This window comes from Thamnophis sirtalis, unplaced genomic scaffold (genome assembly GCF_051295495.1).
Source record: "Thamnophis sirtalis isolate CommonGarterSnake01/CBP01778 unplaced genomic scaffold, rThaSir2_p1.2 scaffold_8, whole genome shotgun sequence".
NCBI lineage: Eukaryota > Metazoa > Chordata > Lepidosauria > Squamata > Natricidae > Thamnophis > Thamnophis sirtalis.
The window spans coordinates 29,055,631-29,076,573 of NW_028261388.1; the positions used below are offsets into that span (position 1 = coordinate 29,055,631).

Below are 20,943 nucleotides of genomic sequence, written 5' to 3' on the forward strand. Positions count from 1 at the left end.
TATATATGACATTTGCAACATATGTAGCTGTATCATTTTCTCAGATTTCATCAATGGCCTTTTTATTAATTGCAACAGTAGGCACAGTGAAACATAAAGTCTATCCATGAATTGATAAAGGCTAAAATTGAGTTTACTGTTCATATTCAGTACTGTGTTATTATCAGGAAGAGAGAGGTGGGGGAGACAGGGATGGAGGGAGAGATAATTCCATCTGTTAGTATGTCATCTCACTGATAGCAATCCTACCTTGTCATTTGTTACATTAGAATAAAAATACAGTGTCCCATATTGGAAGCAACTGCAGGAAGAGGTGCAGTTGGCTTCAGTTATTATGGAAAATTTCCCAAAAAAACCAATCTGATATAATCAAAATATGGTTATCTCTTGACAGATCCTAATTTAGTATCAATTGACATATGATACATTGTTTCCAATTCTTTTGGTGGTTATGGTGTCAGCTTAGGCAATATTACCCATCTGAATTTTACTGTATAATATTATTGCTAATATCTGCCTAAATCATTTTATTGCTTTTTTCTTGAAGAAATTGATAAAGTTTGATCTACTACATGCATATGCAGTTCCTTTGCACCTTGGCTTAGGTTTGTTGTCCATTTTTTAGCAATAGGATTGCAGCTGAGGAGTCCCCATGAATCCACATAACTTCAGTAGCATGGAAGAACTTTCACAGTTTCGCCTGATAAATCAATTGTGATAAATCTTCACCTACTTGGAGGAGAAAGACCATGTCTTTATGGTTCATAAAGTGGTAATCTTATTTCAATTATTGTTAATGGGGCAGAACTTGAAGGCAGTCTATAAACTGCAACTGATTCAGAATGTGGCAATATGTGTGGTGAATGGTTTCTCCAGAAAATCCCATGCTTTCCTCAACAGGTTTACATATTATCAGTTACTTTTTGAACTTACATTGAGTATCTCTCATTGTTTTTGTTGTGAATAGTAAGTCAGTATTCATAATACTTCTGCCAGTCTTTCTGGCAGTCTAAATGCCAGAGTCCATCTGTGTTACAATCAACATTCAGAGGGAAAGATACTTTTTCTAACACAAATGCAAAAGACAGATTTTCCCATACTCTTCTTCATTATTGTATTTAAGGGATTTGAATCCTTTCAAGACAAAAGCAGAACTTCAGGGACCTTGAGATATAAATTGCAGTGTCTGAGCTAGGGGTGTACCATCATCCCACAACTCTGTTAAAGGACCCCAGAAGCTGCAGGAGGTCAAGAAACAAAGAAATTTGCTTTTGAATTCAGTTTCTCTGTAAGGAATAGCAAAACAGTTATGTGATGTGTTAAATTTAATTTATTTATTCTATGTAGATGTTATAAGCCATAGCTTTTTAAAAATTCTTCTTTGGGCCTCTGGTACATATTTCATATGGAATTGAACAAAATTTCTCTTTAATTTCTTGGAAACTGATGTAAAACCTGTTTTTTAATATTAATATTAGAGGATCAGGACTTCCAGCTTTTCACTATACAAACCAACTGTGCTGTTATAATAGTACAAACTGTGCAGTGCTTAAATCCAAGCTACTTCTGCTACACAGCCAACAACACACTGTTAGGTCATCAGTGGGGTATCTTTTATGGGCTTTGTCACAAATAGCATTTGACATCAAGATCTTTTTTTTTCTTTCTCCATGGTCTGCATATTAAAGAGTAAACTTCTAGTATTCTTAAAGCCAGCTCCCAACTTTTAGTTTAAGGGTTAAACTAATTGTTTAACTAGGTTTCTGAATGCTTCTGGTTTAGTTTGTTTTTTATTTATCACATTTAATATTGTTCTGCTAAATCTTATGCATTTTCAAGAACTGTTAGTAGATTGTATGATATATAAATCTTTTAAACAGACAGATAGCTAAAGTACCAGATTATTGCTTATTTTCTTTCTGCCTCTGTTGCTTTCCCATACTGTATCCTGTCTTTTTAAATGCAAAATGCCAACTATTCTGAATATTTTGCTAAAACATGGTTTATAAACTTCTTTAACTTTTTTTAAGAAAGTCTAACTTATGGCCACCATTTTCTAAATCATGATGTAGTTAAGGAAGATTTGGCATTGCTGGTCCCATCGTGGCCATCTACTATGGTTTCTGTTATTTTTATTGTTGGTCATACAGTCACCAAATGTTTAGATTAGATTTTGTATTTTTGTATATTTCTATTCCAACAATCCAGCACCTGGGATAGGCAGATGTTGCTTAATAATATCAAAGGTATTCTCACAGGATGTAAGCTGTTCTAAGTAAAGCTGCCATTTGTAATTATTATTATTGTTGGTTACACAGTTGGCCAGATATTTTAGGCTGCATTTGGCATTTTTTCAACATCAAATACTTTACAAAGATCTAAGATAGGTAGATGTTGACATTTGATGGTCTTAAAGGTATCATTACAGGATGTAAGCTGTAATAATAAAGCTGCATATTGCAATTGACTGATAGGATTGTACCCAAATACCTATTATTATTATTTATTATGTTAATTTTTGGTGCGATTCACAGCCTTTGGGGCTGTTTGGTAGCTCAACAGCACGAGTCCTAACCAAGGACCTAGAAACTGTTAAGGTAACATCAGAGGATATAAGCTGTTCCAAGTAGGGTGGTTATTTGTAGAATCAGAATGTTCAAGTCTGATAAATTTAAAATTTCCAAATAGCGAGGTAGCCCTTTAAGTATTGCTCCAAGGGTTCCAATTAAATCAGGACAACACACAATTTCTTTTTCCACAGTTGCTCAACTTCAATTTGCAAGTCCTGGTACTTTGTGATTTTTTCTTGCTGTTTATCTTCAATTTGTGCATCCCCAGGTATTGCAATGTCAATGAACCATACTTTTTTTCTTTTCAACTATTGTTATGTCAGGTGTGTTGTGGGCCAAATGCCAGTCAGTCTGAATTATGAAGTGCCCACAAGATTTTGACTTTTTCATTCTCTAAAATCTTCTCAACCTGATGGTCCCAATAGTTTTTGCTGTACTCAAATCCAAACTTTTGGCACAATTTCCAGTGAATGATCTTAGCAATGTGGTCATGGCATTGTAGGTAGTCAGTTTGTGAAATTTTGCTGCACCCACTGATCAAGTGGTTGACTGTCTCATCTTTCCCATTACAGAGGCGACATTTGCTGTTGTTGGTAACATGTTGAATTTTTGCCTTCATGTAGTTTGTGGCTAAGGCTTGTTCTTGAGCTGCCAAAATAAAGCCTTCTGTTTCTTTTTTCTTATATTATTATGATTGTTGTTATTGTTGTTGTTATATACTTTATTCATTAAACATGAAACTCAGCCAACTGAACATTTAAAAAATGCATTACAAATTCCAGTGACTGGTGCTAATGGTTGATATGGTTTGCTGTCAGCATCCTAGGTATCAACTAAGTACCTTCTTAAAATATAAGATGTTTCGAGTAGCACAGTTTTTTGTAGTTACGCTGGTGTTATTGCAGGAAGCTACAATTTCTGGGTGTAACTTGTAAAATTCTTGGACATGGTGCCAAGTACTCCAATGACAATTGGAGTTACATGCTTCACTGTTACATGCTTCATCCATGGCCGTGTAGTTTCAATGGCCAGGTCGCGATATTTCATTATTTTTTTCTAGTTCTTTTTCTTCAACTCTGGCATCTTCAGGAACAACAATATCAATAAACTGTACAATTCGGCCCTCTACAACCATGATATCTGGCATGTTGTGCTCCAAATGACGATCTGTTTGTATTCAAAAGTCCCACAAGATCTTCACCTTCTCATTTTTGATAACTTTTTCAACTTTATGTTCCCATGACTTTCTGGTACAGGTAAATCATATTTTTTATATAATGACCAGTGGATTAATTTAGCAACTCAGTCATGTCTAGCTTTGTAATCAGTTTGTGCAATTTTGCTGCATTCACATATTAAATGTGAAACAGTTTCGACTTTGTTATTGCAAAGTCGACAGTTTGGGTTGTCAGTGGATTTTTGTATCTTCGCTTTCATGGCATTAGTTTGTAGTGCTTGTTATTGTAGTGCTTATTATTATTGTTGTTGTTGTTGCTAATATCTTTGATTTATTTTGCCTCGGTTGTTTTACTTCTATTTTTAGGTCTTTGTATTTTGTGATTTTCTCCAGTTTTTTCTCTTATCTTCTGATGTCTCCAAGTGCTGCAATATCCACTATTCAAATGTTGTCATCTTTCTTATCAACAATTGTTAAATAAGTCAGGTGTCTGACTATTTGAAGTTAAGGTCCCAGAGCACTTTAGCATCTTCATTTTCTGTTTGTCAATTTTATGGTCCAACCAGTTCTTGCTTGTGGTCAAATGGTATTTCTTGCAGCTATACCAGTTTTCCATTGTTGCTACTTTTCATGCTATTGTTTGTGGTCAGTCTATGCTATCTTCTTGCAGAAGCTAACTCCTGCAAGTTTCTTCAGCTTCTTTTAAAGATGTAGCACTTGCTGTATGTGCTGTCTTCTCAATTCTGGTTTTGCATGCCTTTGTTATTACATGTTTTCTTGCTTTTATAGACATACACACAAACATATGTATACATGTATACATGTAGTCAATCAATGTCATAACTTTCTGGTTTAAAGGTAGAACAAACTCAATGATTTTTCTGGCTTATTTCATCCCTACTGAAACTTTCTTTTCTAGAAAAGAAAGTTAAAATTTCTTTCTAAACTTACTTTTGATAAGGAACTGAATTGATCTGGGATAACTGCTATTCATGCATTGCTGTAAATTTATGTTCAGCAAAACAAACATAGAAAACAGAACAAAAATCAAGCAGCTATTACTACTAATGAAGAGGCTTGTGTAGGTTGTTGCAGCTTCAAAATGATGGTTGGGTATTAGCATGCATTGCCCCAAAAATATTCTTTAGGTAGTTACCCAGTTGGATAAAAGTGGCAATATTTTTCTTCATATAGGTGTGATTAGCCCTGGGGGTATAGAGTGGGAGGAGGAAATTAGCCATATAATCCTATTTACCAGTTCAGGTCCCTCTATAAATTCCCTTTCCTTTTTTATTTCACTTTAACTCAACAGTTACTAATGAGTCCAATTTGCTGCCAATTAGTTGCCCTCAGAAAAGATCACTAATTGTAGCAAACAAATGTCAGCTCCAAAAAGCTTAAGGTGTCTGTGCATGTGATGGGCAGCAAAGCTGCCTCTCCCTTCTTTTCATTTTCACCAAGAGGTAATTTAATTTTTTTGTATTTGATGAAAAATGTTGTTAATTAGGAGCCGGAGAAGAGGAAATTACAATTCTTAAAGCTTAATTGGGGAGCTTCTGTGGAGGCTTTTATGTCCATACCTTTTTTTTTCTAGATGGAAGTTTAATGATGTCCTTATCTCCCAAAGTTGAATATTGCGCATTAGCTAACTCATTTCCTTCATTCATTACGTGACATCCTTAGAATGTCAAAGGAATGTCAGATTACCAAAACCTCAATGTGTGCTTTAGGTACAGTAGGACAGCAGACCGTGGGTGGGTGGGTGAGTGAGTGAGGTAGGACAAGAGGGGGCTGTTTTCTTTCCTTTGCATTTAAAGGAATCTTTTTAGTGACTCATAATGACACTAACATTGATGTTAATCAATTGAAACTTTTTGCCCCGAGTAATTCTGGAAGGTTCTTCTTACTGTGTTTTAGTATGCGCTAGTTCAGGGGTGTCAAACAGGTGGCCCGTGGGCTGGATGTGTCATGCATAGGTTACGCTCACCCCAGCTCTGCAAATGGGAAAAACCTTGCAAAAAATCATGTGAGGGCAACGTAATGCAGTGAGTTTTATACCCCTGCATTAGTTCATTTAGACACTCCTGCTATCGCTAGATGCATCAATGAGATGTATCAGTGATCAGTGATCAGCAGGCAGTTGTAAAGTAAACTGAAAACATTCTGCTCCTCGTGGTTGCCCTGAAAGCATTCATTTAAGAAACATTAAGAAGAATACCATACATCTCCAGCTCTCTATCACATTCCTGTCTCCTTGCCTTCCTTTTTTTTCTCTTTGCAAGATGTACACTATGTTTAAATAAAGTTATCAAAGCAGAAGAGCAATAGAATGGTGGTTTTGCATGGGCACTAGATGTATAAGTACATATGAAAAAAGAAAGACATGATTGGAGGCACCAACATTTGGCTCCAATTGACCTAATCATGAATAGTTGAGAATATTTTACATATATTAAGTCAGGAAATGATATTAGTGCCCTTGCTGAGAAAAGACCTGTATGGCCTGTATGTGTTTAAAGATCATTTCTTCATTCAAACTCACTTCTGTATTGTATGCCAATCCTAGGGTCTTCCATGCCTTTTTTTCTCTGTTTTATTTTTTTACATCAGTGTGAATAGTTTGTGTCCAAAAAACCAAACCATGGAATATTACCTGGACTATAGATGACACATAGTGTTGTTGGAAGGTTATGCAAAGCCCTATTTTTAAAACTTATATAGCCATCTTTTATTTAACATGTGTCAGTAACTCAGTTATTTAGCTACAAACAATTCATATTCTTACCTGTCTCCCATGAGCAAAATGTCTGAGCTTCTGGCATGGATAAATGAATAGATGGTATTGTGTTGGAGAATGGGGAAAAAACAGAAAGTCCATTAATTCATTTCACCTTATACGAATTGTTTTCTTCAGTTTTTATCACACTGCATTTTGTCAAATTATTATAATTCGGTATTGAGGGAATGTTATGGTACAGTGTCTTAACACTGATATAAATATTGAGATCTCATTGAAACACAAACCATGCAGTTGTGTGTATTATGGATGGTTATTTCTGACTTATATGCAAGATAGTATTTTGTGGAGACATAGAATTAGCAAGGATCAAAAGCCTTGTCCACCCCAACGTTCCTGTCCTGCAAAACATTTACTGTAAAATGAAATGGATACTGGCAGTTCAATAAAATATCCACTCCCTTAAGAGCAGTTCAACCCACAGTAAATTCCCTTATAATGTGAAGCCTTGGAGAGAAAATAGTGAAAGTCAGTGACTTAGTGGACAAAGATACAAAACAATTCCCTAACAAATCCTGAAGACTACTTAAAGCATGGCTGCTGCATTAAGGGGGAAAGAATTGGTGGATGCCAAACTGCTTGATTATGGTTGTTCATAGACTGGAAATGTGGAAGAAGTTCCTAAGCCTTTGTCCTTCACAACATTTTTACCCTTAGAGTTGTGTTGTCATCAGCTTAAGGGCCACATCAGATTTTATGTGGCATTTTGTTTAGTGTTATTATTAATCTTTAACTTAAGTTTTAAATTTTTTATTCATGTCTGTGTGAGGGAGGTGGGTGATAACAGCAATTTATTCCAACCTTAAAAATAGATGCATTTTTTGCCTTCATCAGCAGAGGGTGAAATGATTTTTTTTTCAGTATTTCAGCACCCTCTAGTGCTAGAGGGCAAATGTTGCAACTTTTTTCTTCATTTTAAGAGATAGAAAAGCACTGGAAATCAGAGTAGGTGTATGTTTCAATCCTTGCAGCCTTTTTTAAAAAGATACTAAATGCCCATTTTCACAATGTCTTTCCTTGATCCCAAATTTCCTTCCAAAAAGTTTAGTCCCACCAGTTCTGGAAGGCTCTAAGAGAAAGGAAGGAAGGAAGGAAGGAAGGAAGGAAGGAAGGAAGGAAGGAAGGAAGGAAGGAAGGAAGGAAGGAAGGAAGGAAGGAAGGAAGGAATCAAGGAAGGAATCAAGGAAGGAATCAAGGAAGGAATCAAGGAAGGAATCAAGGAAGGAATCAAGGAAGGAAGGAAATAAATAAATAAATGCCCATGTCTTTTGGATAGTTCACTACTTAGTAAAGGGATTCCAGGTATGAGTAGATCAAGATCCCTTCCAGTTTACAGTCCAGATACATTCACCTTTATTCAGAGGTAATTGTTCATTGTTTCATATGTACTGAATTCCAAGTAACAAAGAGGTTTAATTTTGGAGATACTGCATACATTTAAATTTATCTGATTTTTCAGGGACTGTTCTTATTTTCTGATTTTTCATAATCAGCTTTCTGCTACCTATATTACTAGCACCCTTCCCTTATTTTTCTCTTTTTTTTTGTATTATTTGTTTTGTTTCCATTCCATATCTACATTAGAAATGTTGGCTTTCAGGAGTAATTCATACCTACTGTATATCTTGTAGAATTTTTATTTAAATGAGAAAAACTAGTTACTTATTCAAAATAACAAATGTTCTCTCAAAATCAAGGTGGGAAGGGCAAAATTAAAGGGAGGGGCAAATTCAAGGCTAAATTAATATAACATATAGTAGATAAGAAAGAACCATCAGAATCACAACATGCTATGTTGATGGGTCCTTGAAACATCAACAAGAAGGAAGGCATCTCTGAGAAAGAGGATAAAATTATAAAGCAGGATTGCATCATATTTTAATTTACTGATTGATATTTATATGCAAATATGGAAATAATTATTATGGCTTAATCAGCAATAGAACATTTTTAGCATTGTGGGAAGTGTATGCCTTTTTATGCCCTGTCAAAATATGACATGATGAGCCTCTTGGTCTCTTCTGTTTACAGTTCTTGATCTTTAACTAAATTTAGAGTGAACGATGGAGATGCATTTATATAGACTGATACATTTAAATAAACTATATTGTGGTTTGATGATTTTGAAATCATAGATCTTGCTTTTAATCCATTGCTTTTAATTCAATTTCGGAAGACTACATTCAGTAAAATAGTACACTCTTATTAAGACAAGGAAATTTCACTATTAATCTTTACAATAGGAACATATGGTTATGTCTCTATTTTATTTGACGCTTTGAAGGTTACAATTTTTTTTTTTAGGTATTTTATTAAAATTTATAGGCCGCCCTTTTCCCTGAGGGGACTCAGGGCAGCTTACAACCATTAGGGAGGGGGTACAATACACAATAAACGATATAAAAACAAGATAAGTAGTAAAAACACAACATGCATTCTACATTCAACACTCGGGTGGGGCAAATTAAGGACTTATCCCCAGGCCTGTTGGGAGAGCCAGGTCTTGAGGGCTGCGCGGAAGGCCTGGACGGTGGTGTATCTCGATGGGGAGATCGTTCCACAGGGTCGGAGCTGCAACAGAAAAGGCTCTCCTCCGTGTAGTCGCCAGTCGACATTGACTGGCGGATGGAATTCGGAGGAGGCCCAGTCTGTGCGATCTAATCGGTCAGAGGGAGGTAATCGGCAGAAGGCGGTCTCTCAAGTACCCAGATCCACTACCATGGAGTGCTTTAAAGGTGGTCATCAGTACCCTGAAGCGCACCCGGAGATCGACAGGTAGCCAGTGCAGCTCGCGGAGGATGGGCGTAACGTGGGCGAATCGCGGTGCGCCCACTATCACTCACGCGGCTGCATTCTGGACTAACTGCAGTCGCCGGATGCACTTCAGGGGCAGCCCCATGTAGAGCACATTGCAGTATTCCAGCCTAGAGATCACAAGGGCTCGAGTGACTGTTGTGAGAGCCTCCCGATTCAGGTAGGGTCGTAACTGGCGGACCAGGCGAACCTGGGCAAATGCCCCCCTGGTCACAGCCGACAGGTGATGATCGAGAGTCAGCTGTGGATCCAGGAGGACTCCTAAGTTACGAACCCTATCTGAGGGGTATAAAATTTGACCCCCCAGCCTGATAGATGGAACATTAGCCAAATTGTTGGGAGGGAAACACAACAGCCACTCGGTCTTGTCCGGGTTGAGTACCAGTTTGTTAGCGCTCATCCAGTTCCTAACGGCCTCCAGACCCTGGTTCATCACATCCACCGCTTCATTGAGTTGGCACGGGGCGGACAGATACAATTGCGTATCGTCCGCATATTGATGGTATTTTATCCCATGCCTCCGAATGATCTCGCCCAGCGGTTTCATGTATATGTTAAATAGTAGGGGGGATAAGACCGAACCCTGCGGCACCCCATATTTTAGGGGCCTCAGGGACGATCTCTGCCCCCCCACCAACACCGACTGCGACCTGTCCGAGAGGTAGGAGGAGAACCACTGCAAAACAGTGCCTCCCACCCCCACCTCCCGCAGTCGTCGCAGAAGGATACCATGGTCGATGGTATCGAAAGCCGCCGAGAGGTCAAGGAGAACCAGGATGGACGCATGGCCTCCATCTCTGGCCCTCCAGAGATCATCGGTCAATGCGACCAAAGTGGTTTCTGTGCTGTAACCGGGTCTGAAGCCGGACTGGAAGGGGTCAAGGTAGCTAGCTTCATCCAAGGCCCGTTGAAGCTGGAAGGCCACCACCTTCTCAACAACCTTCCCAACAAAGGGAAGGTTGGAGACAGGACGGTAGTTATTTAAAATGGCTGGATCCAAGGATGGTTTCTTCAGGAGGGGTCTCACCACCGCCGTTTTTAGTGCGGCGGGGAAGTGCCCCTCCCGAAGGGAGGCGGTTACGACCGCCTGGATCCAGCCACGTGTCACCTCACTGCTATTGGCAACCAGCCAGGAGAGACACGGGTCCAGAATGCAGGTGGAGGCACTCACAGCTCGAATGGCCTTGTCCACATCCCCAGAGGCAACATCCTGAAACTCAACCCAGAGATGGTTTGCCAAGTGATCCTCTTGTGTCCCGGCTGGATCTGCTGCGGTGGAGTCCAAGTCCGACCGAAACCGAGCAACTTTGTCCGCTAAGAATTGGGCATAATCCTCAGCTCTACCCTGTAAGGGTTCCCCCGTATCCCTCCTATTTAGGAGGGAACGGGTTATCCTAAACAGGGCGGCTGGGCGGGACTCAGCGGACGCAACCAAGGTGGCAATATGGGATCTTTTTGCTGCCCTAAGTGCCCTGATGTAATCCTTGGTGCAGGTTGTTAATAGTGCTCGGTTCGACTCGGACTTATCGGACCTCCACAAGTGCTCTAGGCGTCTCCTCCGGCGCTTCTTCTCCCGGAGCTCCTCGGTGAACCAAGGGGGTCTCCGGGATCCGCTGACCCGGAGGGGCCGTAGTGGCGCAGAAACTAATACACACATTCAAAACTGAAATAATAATGTTGAATAATTCTGTCATTCACTTAATCCTAATTCCTGTGTTCTGTGATAGCCTTTCCTTGCTGTTCCCAGCTCTTGAATTACACAGTGAAGGAGTTTGGTTTTTTCTTCTCTGAAATGAATGGGATATAAGGATGTTTCTATTTCTGAGCTTAATGCAAATGCAGATCTAAATCCACAGTGTGAGGCAGAGGTTTCTCAGTTAAACAGTAAACATGATCTTTAAAATGGTATACATGGAAGTAATGAACTTAGGACATGTCATATTAAGACAATCTTGCTTTATTAATATATTAATACTTTTACTTTTTGATACAGTACTTCTACAAGAACAACAGTTTTAATGGGAAATAACCACTGGATTTTATAGATGACATGCAAAACTTTTTTCACCACATAAACTCAGCCCCATTTTAATGCTCAGATAGATTCCAAGTATATTTCAGGCAAGGGAAAGAACTTAAAGATCTTTTGGAATTACAATTGTATGAAGTTGTATAAAAATATAATAAATCCATCTCACCATACTTACTGATTTATTTATTTTTTTGTAATTCTTGCTTTTACCAGTCACCATTTTTGCCTGGTGTTTGTCTCAGTTTTTGTCCATCCAAAGAAAACTCTTTGGATGTTTGTGTCAGAAAACAGCAGACAAAGTCACTACCCAAGAATTTTTCAAGTGCAAGAGACAAGTATAAGTAGTCCCAGGTCCTCCACATATTATGAATTAAAGTTACCAGAACCATCTGCAGCATTGGCAGTGTCAAGGAGTATGGTGGTTATGATCCAAAATATCTAGAGAGCATTAGGTTGATCTGCTTCTTTCTTGTATATGCTCATCTTAAAAATTACTATTTAAGATGATTCCATAACATTATTTTGGACTGTATACTGATTAGAATTCATCATTGCCTCTTAGTTCCTACTCAGAGCTCTAAAAGTTGACTCATAATTCTGACAACAACAAAAGCCATGACATTGTATACATTTTCTTTACTCAGCTATATTTCTACAGCCAAATATAATATTATAATCGGCTGTAGAAATATATCATATTGCATCAGTTTTCATTTGATTCAGTATTCCACTATTATTTAGAGAACCATAAGGACTCTTGAAGTGAAAACAAAAAGTAAAACATGGGCATACACTGTGACAGATACTTCACAGCAAATTCCTGAAGCTAGTGCAACCATAATGAAAATAGCAAGAGGGATCTGGTTAAATCTCTTAAATATGGGTACTGTTATTGTATTCAGTCTTGCAGGTATTTTAATTTCATTTGTGGAAAGAAAGTTAAATTGGACATTAAAATTCTCAGCCTCATGTATCAGGTCCACATACTCCATTCATTACATGATTTGGTGTTGACTTAAAATGCATTGTATTTTGCAAATGATAAATTATGACTTATTGCAATGTGTGAACCTTAGACCTTGTGTTCAACAAAACTTAAAGCCAGCTCTACCTTTAGGTAGATTAAGCACAGTTAGTATAAATTATTTTGAGCTGATGTATAAAAAGCCAGCAAATTAAGTAAAACTTATAAGGAGCTCTGCAAGCGACCCAGATGTAGGACAACATGGTGTGATTCATTCAACATGCCTAAGGCATAATATGATTTAACTAATTTTAATTTAATTGCTGTAAAAACAAACAAACAAGCAAACAATTATGGTTCATTCAGTGAGGCATGAATTATGTTTTTATGTCATTTGTAAACTCTGTTCCTGTTTATTCAGAGCAGTAGGATTCAGAATTGTATCTTTAATACATTTTATGACACTTTAGATCAACTTAAGGCCAGCTCTGACTAATCATTTTTGTTCCTGCAGTTCCACCAAAGATCTCCAACATATCTTCAGATGTCACTGTGAATGAAGGAAGTAATGTGACCTTAGTGTGTATGGCAAATGGACGTCCTGAGCCTGTCATCACCTGGAGGCACCTCACTCCAACAGGTAAGGGACCCATGGTTTGTACCTGTATGTTTTAAATGGCTCTTATCTCTTACATGCCCTTTGTAAATATTTCAAAACATGACTTTTAAAAAACATTTAAAAACTTCAAATGGCTTTTTATTGTCTCACTGTATATTATAAATATTTCAGAAACATGATTTTAAAAAAAACAGTTGGATTTATAATTTTATAAAGACATTTGTACATCTGGCCAAAGCAAGTATTCTCTGTGTCTGGATTGGTATATTAGCATCTGCCTAATAAAAGATAATAAAAGTATCTTTTTCATTACAAAAACATTATAGCAATAAAGAAACCAACATTAGTGGCAGAAAAAGGAAAGGCCTCGTTTTCTGATAATATTTTTGACATAAGCTTTTGAAAACCACAACAATGGTTTTAGCATGGCGATAATAATTTTTCTTACCTACAGCTTTTGTCTCTTTAAATGATTTATTCTAGATTTTCAGAAAGAAAACAATACAATAGCAGAGTTGGAAGGGACCTTGGAGGTCTTCTAGTCCAATCCCCTGCCTAGGCAGAAAACCCTATACCATTCCAGACAAATGGCTATCCAACATCTTCTTAAAGACTTCCAGTGTTGGGGCATTCACAACTTCTGGAGGCAAGCTGTTATAATTGTTCTAACGGTCAGGAAATTTCTCCTCAGTTCTAAGTTGCTTCTCTCCTTGATTAGTTTCCACCCATTGCTTTTTGTTATACCCTCAGGTGGAATAGTTTGACTCCCTCTTCTTCTTTGTGGCAACCCCTGAGATATTGGAACACTGCTATCATGTCTCCCCTAGTCTTTCTTTCTCTTAAACTAGACATACCCAGTTCCTGCAACCGTTCTTCGTATGTTTTAGTCTCCAGTCCCCTAATCATCTTTGTTGGTCTTCTCTGCACTCTTTCTAGAGTTTCCACATCTTTTCTACATCGTGGAGACCAAAACTGAGTGCAATATTCCAAGTGTGGCCTTACCAAGGCATTATAAAGTGGTATTAACACTTCACGTGATCTTGATTCTCTCACTCTATTTATGTAGCCTAGAACTGTGTTGGCTTTTTTGGCAGCCGCTGCCCGCTGCTGGCTCATATTTGGTTGTCCACTAGGTTGTCCACTAGGACTCCAAGATCCCTCTCACAGTTACTACTATTGAGGAAGGTACCACTTATACTGTACCTGTGCATTTTGTTTTTTCTTGCTTAAATGTAGAACCTTACTCTTTTCACCATTGAATTTCATTTATTAGATAGTGCCCAATGTTCAAGTTTGTTAAGCCTGTCTTCTGGAGTGTTGGCTATTCCTGCCACCTTGATGTCATCTGCAAATTTGATGAGTTCCCCATCTATCCCCTTGTCCAAATCATTGATGAAGATGTTGAAGAGTTCTGGGTCTAAAACAGAGCCTTGGGGTACTCCACTGCATATGTCTCTCCATGTAGATGCAGTTCCATTGAGGACTACATGTTGAGTGCGGTTGGTCAGCCAATTATGAATCCATCTTGGTGGTGAAGCTGTCCAACCTACATTCTTCTGCTTTATCTACATTCTTCTGCTTTCAACCTACATTCAACCTACATTCTGTCTGCTTTTAGAATGGTTATGGTCTACCTTATCAAATGCCTTACTGAAGTCCAAGTAAATTATATCAATGACATTCCTCTGGTCCACTAATTTTGTCATTTTGTCAAAGAATGCAATAAGATTAGTCTGGCATGATCTGTTTTTGACAAACCCATTTTGGCTTTTGACTATTACTTTGTTTATTTCTAGGTGTTCGCTAATTCGTTGCTTGATTATGTTTTCCAGAATCTTTCCTGGTATTGAGGTCAGGCTGATAGGTCTATAGTTTCCTGGCTCTATTTTTTTTCTTTTTTGAAGATGGGAACTACATCAGCTCTTTTCCAGTTCCCCGGTGCTCCAAGATCTCTGAAAGATATAGTTCAGTGGTTCTGAGAACTCATCTGCCAGTTCCTTCAGAACCCTGAGGTGTAATCCATCCGGTCCTGGTGATTTGAACTCGTCTAGACTAGACATGTGCTCACTTACCATTTTCTTCTCTATTTCAATTTGTGTTCCTAATGTGCTTTTTGTGGTGCTGTTTTTGATAAGTTGGACTGTTTTATTCCTTTGTGTAAAGACAGATGCAAAAAATGAGTTAAATAATTCTGCTTTCTCCCTGTTGCTTGTCACCTTCTTGCCACTTTCTCCCAGCAATGGAGCAATTGTTTCCTTAACCTTTTTCTTGTTTTTAACATGTTGGAAGAAACCTTTTTTATTATTTTGTACTTTTGTGGCAAGCCTTTCTTCATTGTCAGCCTTAGCTTTCCTCACTTCATCTTTACAGGCTCGGGCTATTTGCTGATATTCTTCCTTAGTTATGTCCCCCTCTTTCCACTTTTTATACTTAACTTTTTTGTCTTTCAATTTGTCAGAGAGTTCTTTTTCAGACATGCTGGTTTCTTTTGGGAGCTGTTATTTTTCTTCTTCATTGGTATTGTGCTAGACCGAGCTTTTGTAATCTAATTTTTCAAAATTTTCCAAGCTTCTTGAGTTGTTTTCCCCTTGAGGATTGTCATCTATGGAATTCTTCCCAAGCTCTCTCTAAGTTAATTGAAATTAGCTTTCTTAAAATCCAAGACTGTAGTTTGACTTTGTTCTACTACTTGTGTTTGCTAATGTTGAATTCCAATATTGCATGGTTACTTGCCCCCAGGGTTCCTATGGCTTCAACACCTTCTATCATTTCTCCCTGTTAGTGAGAATTAATGGCCGATCCCCTTGTTCCTTTCTCTACTTTTTGGGAAAAAAAGTTGACTGCTAGGTTCGTTAGGAACCTGTTGGACCTTCCACGTGGTGCAGAGTTTGTTTCCCAGTTGATGTCAGGGTAGTTAAAATCTCCCATTACTATTGTGATGTGCTTCCTACACACCTTAGTTAGCTGACTAGCAAAAAGTTCATCTACTTCTTCTGCTTGGTTGGGCGGCCTGTAGTATAGGCCTATGGCAATGTCATCCCCCCCCTCAACCTTTAATGTTGACCAAAATGCATTCAAGATAGTTCTCATCATTGTTGTGCTCTATATCTGTAGAGATGTAGTTATTTCTTATATATAGTGCAACTCTACCTCCTCTTTTATTTGGTCTATTTCTTTTAAATAATTTAAATCCTTCTAGCTGTATGTTCCATTTGTGGGTTTCATCCCATCAAGTTTCTGTAATAGCAACAATATAGTATCTGCCCTCATTTACTTGAATTTCTAATTCACTCTGTTTATTCCTCATACTCTGTGCATTGGTGTATAGACATTTGAGTCCATTTTGATTGATCCTGTGTTTACTCTCTACATAACCTGTGTTATGCCTGACTGCCCCTATTTCCTTGCCACTTGTATGATTCATGCACATGGTATGGCACTTACTATAAAATGCAATAGCAATAGCAATAGCAGTTAGACTTATATACCGCTTCATAGGGCTTTCAGCCCTCTCTAAGCGGTTTACAGAATCAGCATATTGCCCCCAACAACAATCCGGGTCCTCATTTTACCCACCTCGGAAGGATGGAAGGCTGAGTCAACCCTGAGCCGGTGAGATTTGAACAGCCGAACTACAGAACTGCAGTCAGCTGAAGTAGCTTGCAGTGCTGCATTTAACCACTGCGCCACCTCGGCTCTTTTAATGCTTTGTTTTGCTTGACAGCACGAGTGATAATCTTACCCGCACAGACATCTATGTTACATGCACTGACAACCCTATGAGTTTTAGATTGTTGAGGACAGAAATGTTCTGTATCAATTAATTCTCTGTCCCCACTGATCAGTTAAAATGTTTATCCAGAAAATCTGTGAATTTAATGCCAAGTAACTTTCTTGGATGGGTGCAAACCATCTCTTTTGTACAGTTTTTCATTGGACCAGCTCCAGGCATCATGATTAATAAAACCAAAGCCTTCCCTTTTACACCACTCCTTTTGCCACACATTAAACTCTGCTATACACTGGCCCTTCCTTTTTGTTCCTTATATACTGGTAAAACCTCTGAAACGATAAGCCTACAACCTACCCAATAAGTTCATACTCCAAGCTCTGGAAACCATTCTTCACAGAAAGTACATCTTTTTGGGACAGATCATTTTGCCAAGATGTATAATAGCATCAACATCACAGTCCTTGCATTCTTGACTATCTTAAGGATACGCCTCTTGTCTCTGCTGGCAGTAGCACCTGACAGACACCTGACCTCTTTTAAAACCTCCATATCCTTTCCTAAATTTACATCCCTTATGATTGAATCACCAACCAGAAGGTGACTTCTCTTTTTACATACCTTGATCTTCTTGTGTGACTAATGTGTGATACCAGGGTCCCCATTTTGCCTTTCCAAAGAAAGTTCTTTATTTTGGACCATGGTCCCCTGCTTATTGACTCATCATTATCACAACTGTGATAATGTGGGAGCGCCTTTCCTCTGGAATAAGCTGCCCCCAGAGCTTCATATAATCCCCGACCTCCGGTCCTTCCGACGCGCCCTAAAAAGTTGGCCTTTCCAGCAAGCCAGCCTGGCCTGAACAAAACAAAATAAATTATTGATGACTGTTAATTTTAATTTGTTTTTGTTTTTTAAAAAATGTCATTGTCAATTTTAATTGGGTTTGGGATATTCTATTTATTTATTTTTTAACTTTTGTATTATGTGTTTCTTTTAATGTTGTATGCCGCCCTGAGTCCTTGGGAGAAGGGTGGCATATAAATCAAGTAAACCTAAACCTAAACAACTACCTTGACCTGTCTCTTTAGTGCCCATTAAGGTCAGCAACGGCGTTATATCTATTATGCTGGGTCACAGCAAAAGCTTTGTGTTTATGGTTCACAGCTTTCACCCTGCCAGATCCCACGGTTGTCCAGATTGCTCTTCTCCTGCAATATCTTTGCAGTAGAGGGGGCTGATCACGTGGCATCTCCATAGTGTGGAATGGCCAAATTGGGGACCTAATTTCTGCTTGAAGAGCACAGATTAGAGATTCTAGATAGGTAATCTGTCTATGTAAACTAGTAATTTGTTTACAAAGGGGACAGTATCCAAATTTGAAAGGAGTACTGTGAAATACAGGTGCAAAACAGCTATTACATTGAACTAAGCCGGTCATTTTGAAATAAAATAAAATCACAATCTCAAGTGCAATAATCCAGAATATATTATTGCTATTTTGGTTTATAGAAATATGATTTGCACGCCGTTAGGCACGCAGGCTACTATCTAGGCCTCTTTGTCTCTCTGATTCCCCACTTGTAGCCGGCAGCTCCAAGTTGGTGTCTTGTTTCTTTCTGCCTTTTTATGTGCATTTTATAAAAGAGAAAATGTTAGGACAAACTGGGTGCAAATTCAGCCAGGTCAATGCCAGTTTAGTTGCTGTTTTAATACTTCAAGGCTTGATTGTCTTGGAAAGGGAATTGTCATTAGTTGTCCCACATGCTTAAAAGAAATAAGTTTAGATTGCTTATTCTTTTTCAGTGGCGTCCAGGCAATTGCAGATTTCACCCTGAAGTTTGGGATTTGACTTTTGTGTCTAGTTTTTGTTGTTGAAGTTGTTCTTGAAATGGACATTTTTCCTTCAGTGCTCCAATCTTTGCCCCAACAAGGAGCAAAAATATCTTTATGGATTGTTTTATCAAGCATAATATTGGTGATACATGATCACTCATAATCAATATGGGCCCTGAGAGGCCATAAAATATTGTAAAAAAATAAATGGCCCTGATTAAAAAACAAACTGTTTTTGGAAAGAGAAACAGTTCACTGGACGCATGCTCTGAGAACTCTACTTGCCTATCTTGCTTTCTATTCTCTGATGATAATAATGATAATTATCCTACCATAATATACTCAAAGCAGTCTATAACAACAGATCATATGCACATTTGTTATGAAAATTGAACACAACAAAAACTTCCATTACCATTCATGATAAATGTAAAAAGCTTATTCAGTGCTTCCCTGATCTTCAGCTATGATGAAGGGACAAAAGGAAACAAACAGATGGCTTTCTATCACAAGAGCCCAAAAGCTCTTTTCACTTTTCTGCATTAGAAATGTATCTGCATTAATGAAACAGTTTTCCTAAAGTATTAAAAAGAGCATGATAGATAGAAAGATGGAGGGAGGGAGGGAAGGAGAGAGGGATGGAAGAATGGAGGAATGGAGGAATGGAGGGATGATGGATGGAAACAGAGACAGGGATTGTATTTTAAATAATGCATATAGTCAAGCACATGGTGTTCCCTAATAATACAGCTTTTTGGGAAACCTATCACCATGCATAACAGTGAATAATATATCTTATCACTTCTGTTTCTCGGTAGAAAAAGTAATGTTAGGAGAATACAACACTTTTATGTGAATAAGACTGCAATTTTATATACATGTACCTCTTTTGAGCAGAGAAACAAGTTAGTTTACTTTGATGGTAATCTTCGCTCCATTGGTAGATAATGTAAGATTCTCAAGATGTTCTCTAAGACATGATTATTGGCTATGCTAATTGAATTGAAATCCCAAACATCTAGAACAGGGATACCCAACCCCCGGACCATGGCCCACTACCAGGGCGTGGCCTATTTGGAACGGGGCAATGTGAGCAGCGGGAAAGTGCATGTGTGAAGCTCCCTTGAGCAAGCAGCAGGTATCTGCTTACCACTCACAAGGAATTAACCCATTTCTCCTCCCCACACTGGGCTGCCAAGCCAGAAAGATAGGGGACATCAAGTTGCTTGTTTTATAATTTTCCAGCATTTGTGCTGATTTGTAAAATAATGATCATTTTGTAGTATTCTGTTATGAATTGTGTACAAATTCAAAACCTAGACCACTGAAATGCTTCCACACTGAAATTTCGCTTACATTATATATGAATTATGGATTTACTCAGATTAATGAGGAAAAGAGAATCAAGCCTAGCCCATACATTTCAGCTGAGAGATCATCCTTTTCAAAATAAGATAACACCAGGGAAAAAGTGTTAAAAGAACTTAGTCTTGTAAGACAGAAATTTCCAGAGCATGACATTTATGAAATTATGCATAGAAAAAAAATGAGAACTGTAGGAAAGAAGGATTATAGGAATGGAAGATATGAAGATTACTTTCATTCTGGTCAATTTAAATTATACCATCCTAAAGCAGATTGAAGCTTATCAAATCATCAGTCAAATTTCTGACTAAAATCTAGGGTGAAGTCAGTACAGTTTCCAGAAAAAAGGTATTTCCTTTGATAAGATATGGAAAAATGTGCCTTAGCTTTCTCCAACCCTACATCTGGGGACAAGGAAATAGGGTGGTAATACCACCCCTAAAAATAAATTCTAAAACAGTTTTTAAGTCTGTATTTGAAATAATCTACGGAATTTCTGAAAGGATGCAGTGGCTCAGTGGCTAAAATACTTGCTTGTCAATCAGAAATGTTGGCAGTTCGATGGTTTGAATCCCTAGTGCCACATAATGGAGTGAGCTCCCATTACTTGTCCCAGCTTCTGCCAACCTAGCAGTTCAAAAGCATGTAAAAATGCAAGTAGAAAAAAAGACACCACTTTGGTGGGAAGGTAACAGTGTTCCATGCGCCTTCAGCGTTTAGTCATGCAGGCCATATGATCACGGAGACGTCTTCGGCTTTGAAACGGAGATGAGCACCGTTCCCTAGAGTCAGGAATGACTAGCACATATGTTCGAGGGGAACCTTTACCTTTACCAAATTTCTATGTTGTCACTGGTTCTCATCTTGTACTGTGACCATCTATTCATGAGTGCAAGAACTGCCACAGAATGAGGAAACAAATCCAGAAAAATGTTTTGTGGCTTCAGCTCATTCCCAGTTTTTTTAAAAAGCTACAAAATAAGTAAGGAATAGCAATGCTGCCAAAAAAAAATTGGTACAAAGAAGAATCTAGGCCAAA

General features: G+C 38.3%; 1 protein-coding gene across 2 annotated transcripts in view; it reads left to right on the forward strand.

Moving 5' to 3' along the window:
- Positions 1 to 20,943, forward strand: part of LSAMP (limbic system associated membrane protein) — a 485,924-nt gene that overhangs the window by 312,544 nt on the left and 152,437 nt on the right. For both annotated transcript variants that reach the window (XM_087721321.1, XM_087721322.1), the window contains exon 3: positions 12,869 to 12,994. In XM_087721321.1, coding sequence (XP_087577447.1) covers positions 12,869 to 12,994 — 126 coding nt within the window. The remainder of the gene's footprint in view (positions 1 to 12,868; positions 12,995 to 20,943) is intronic.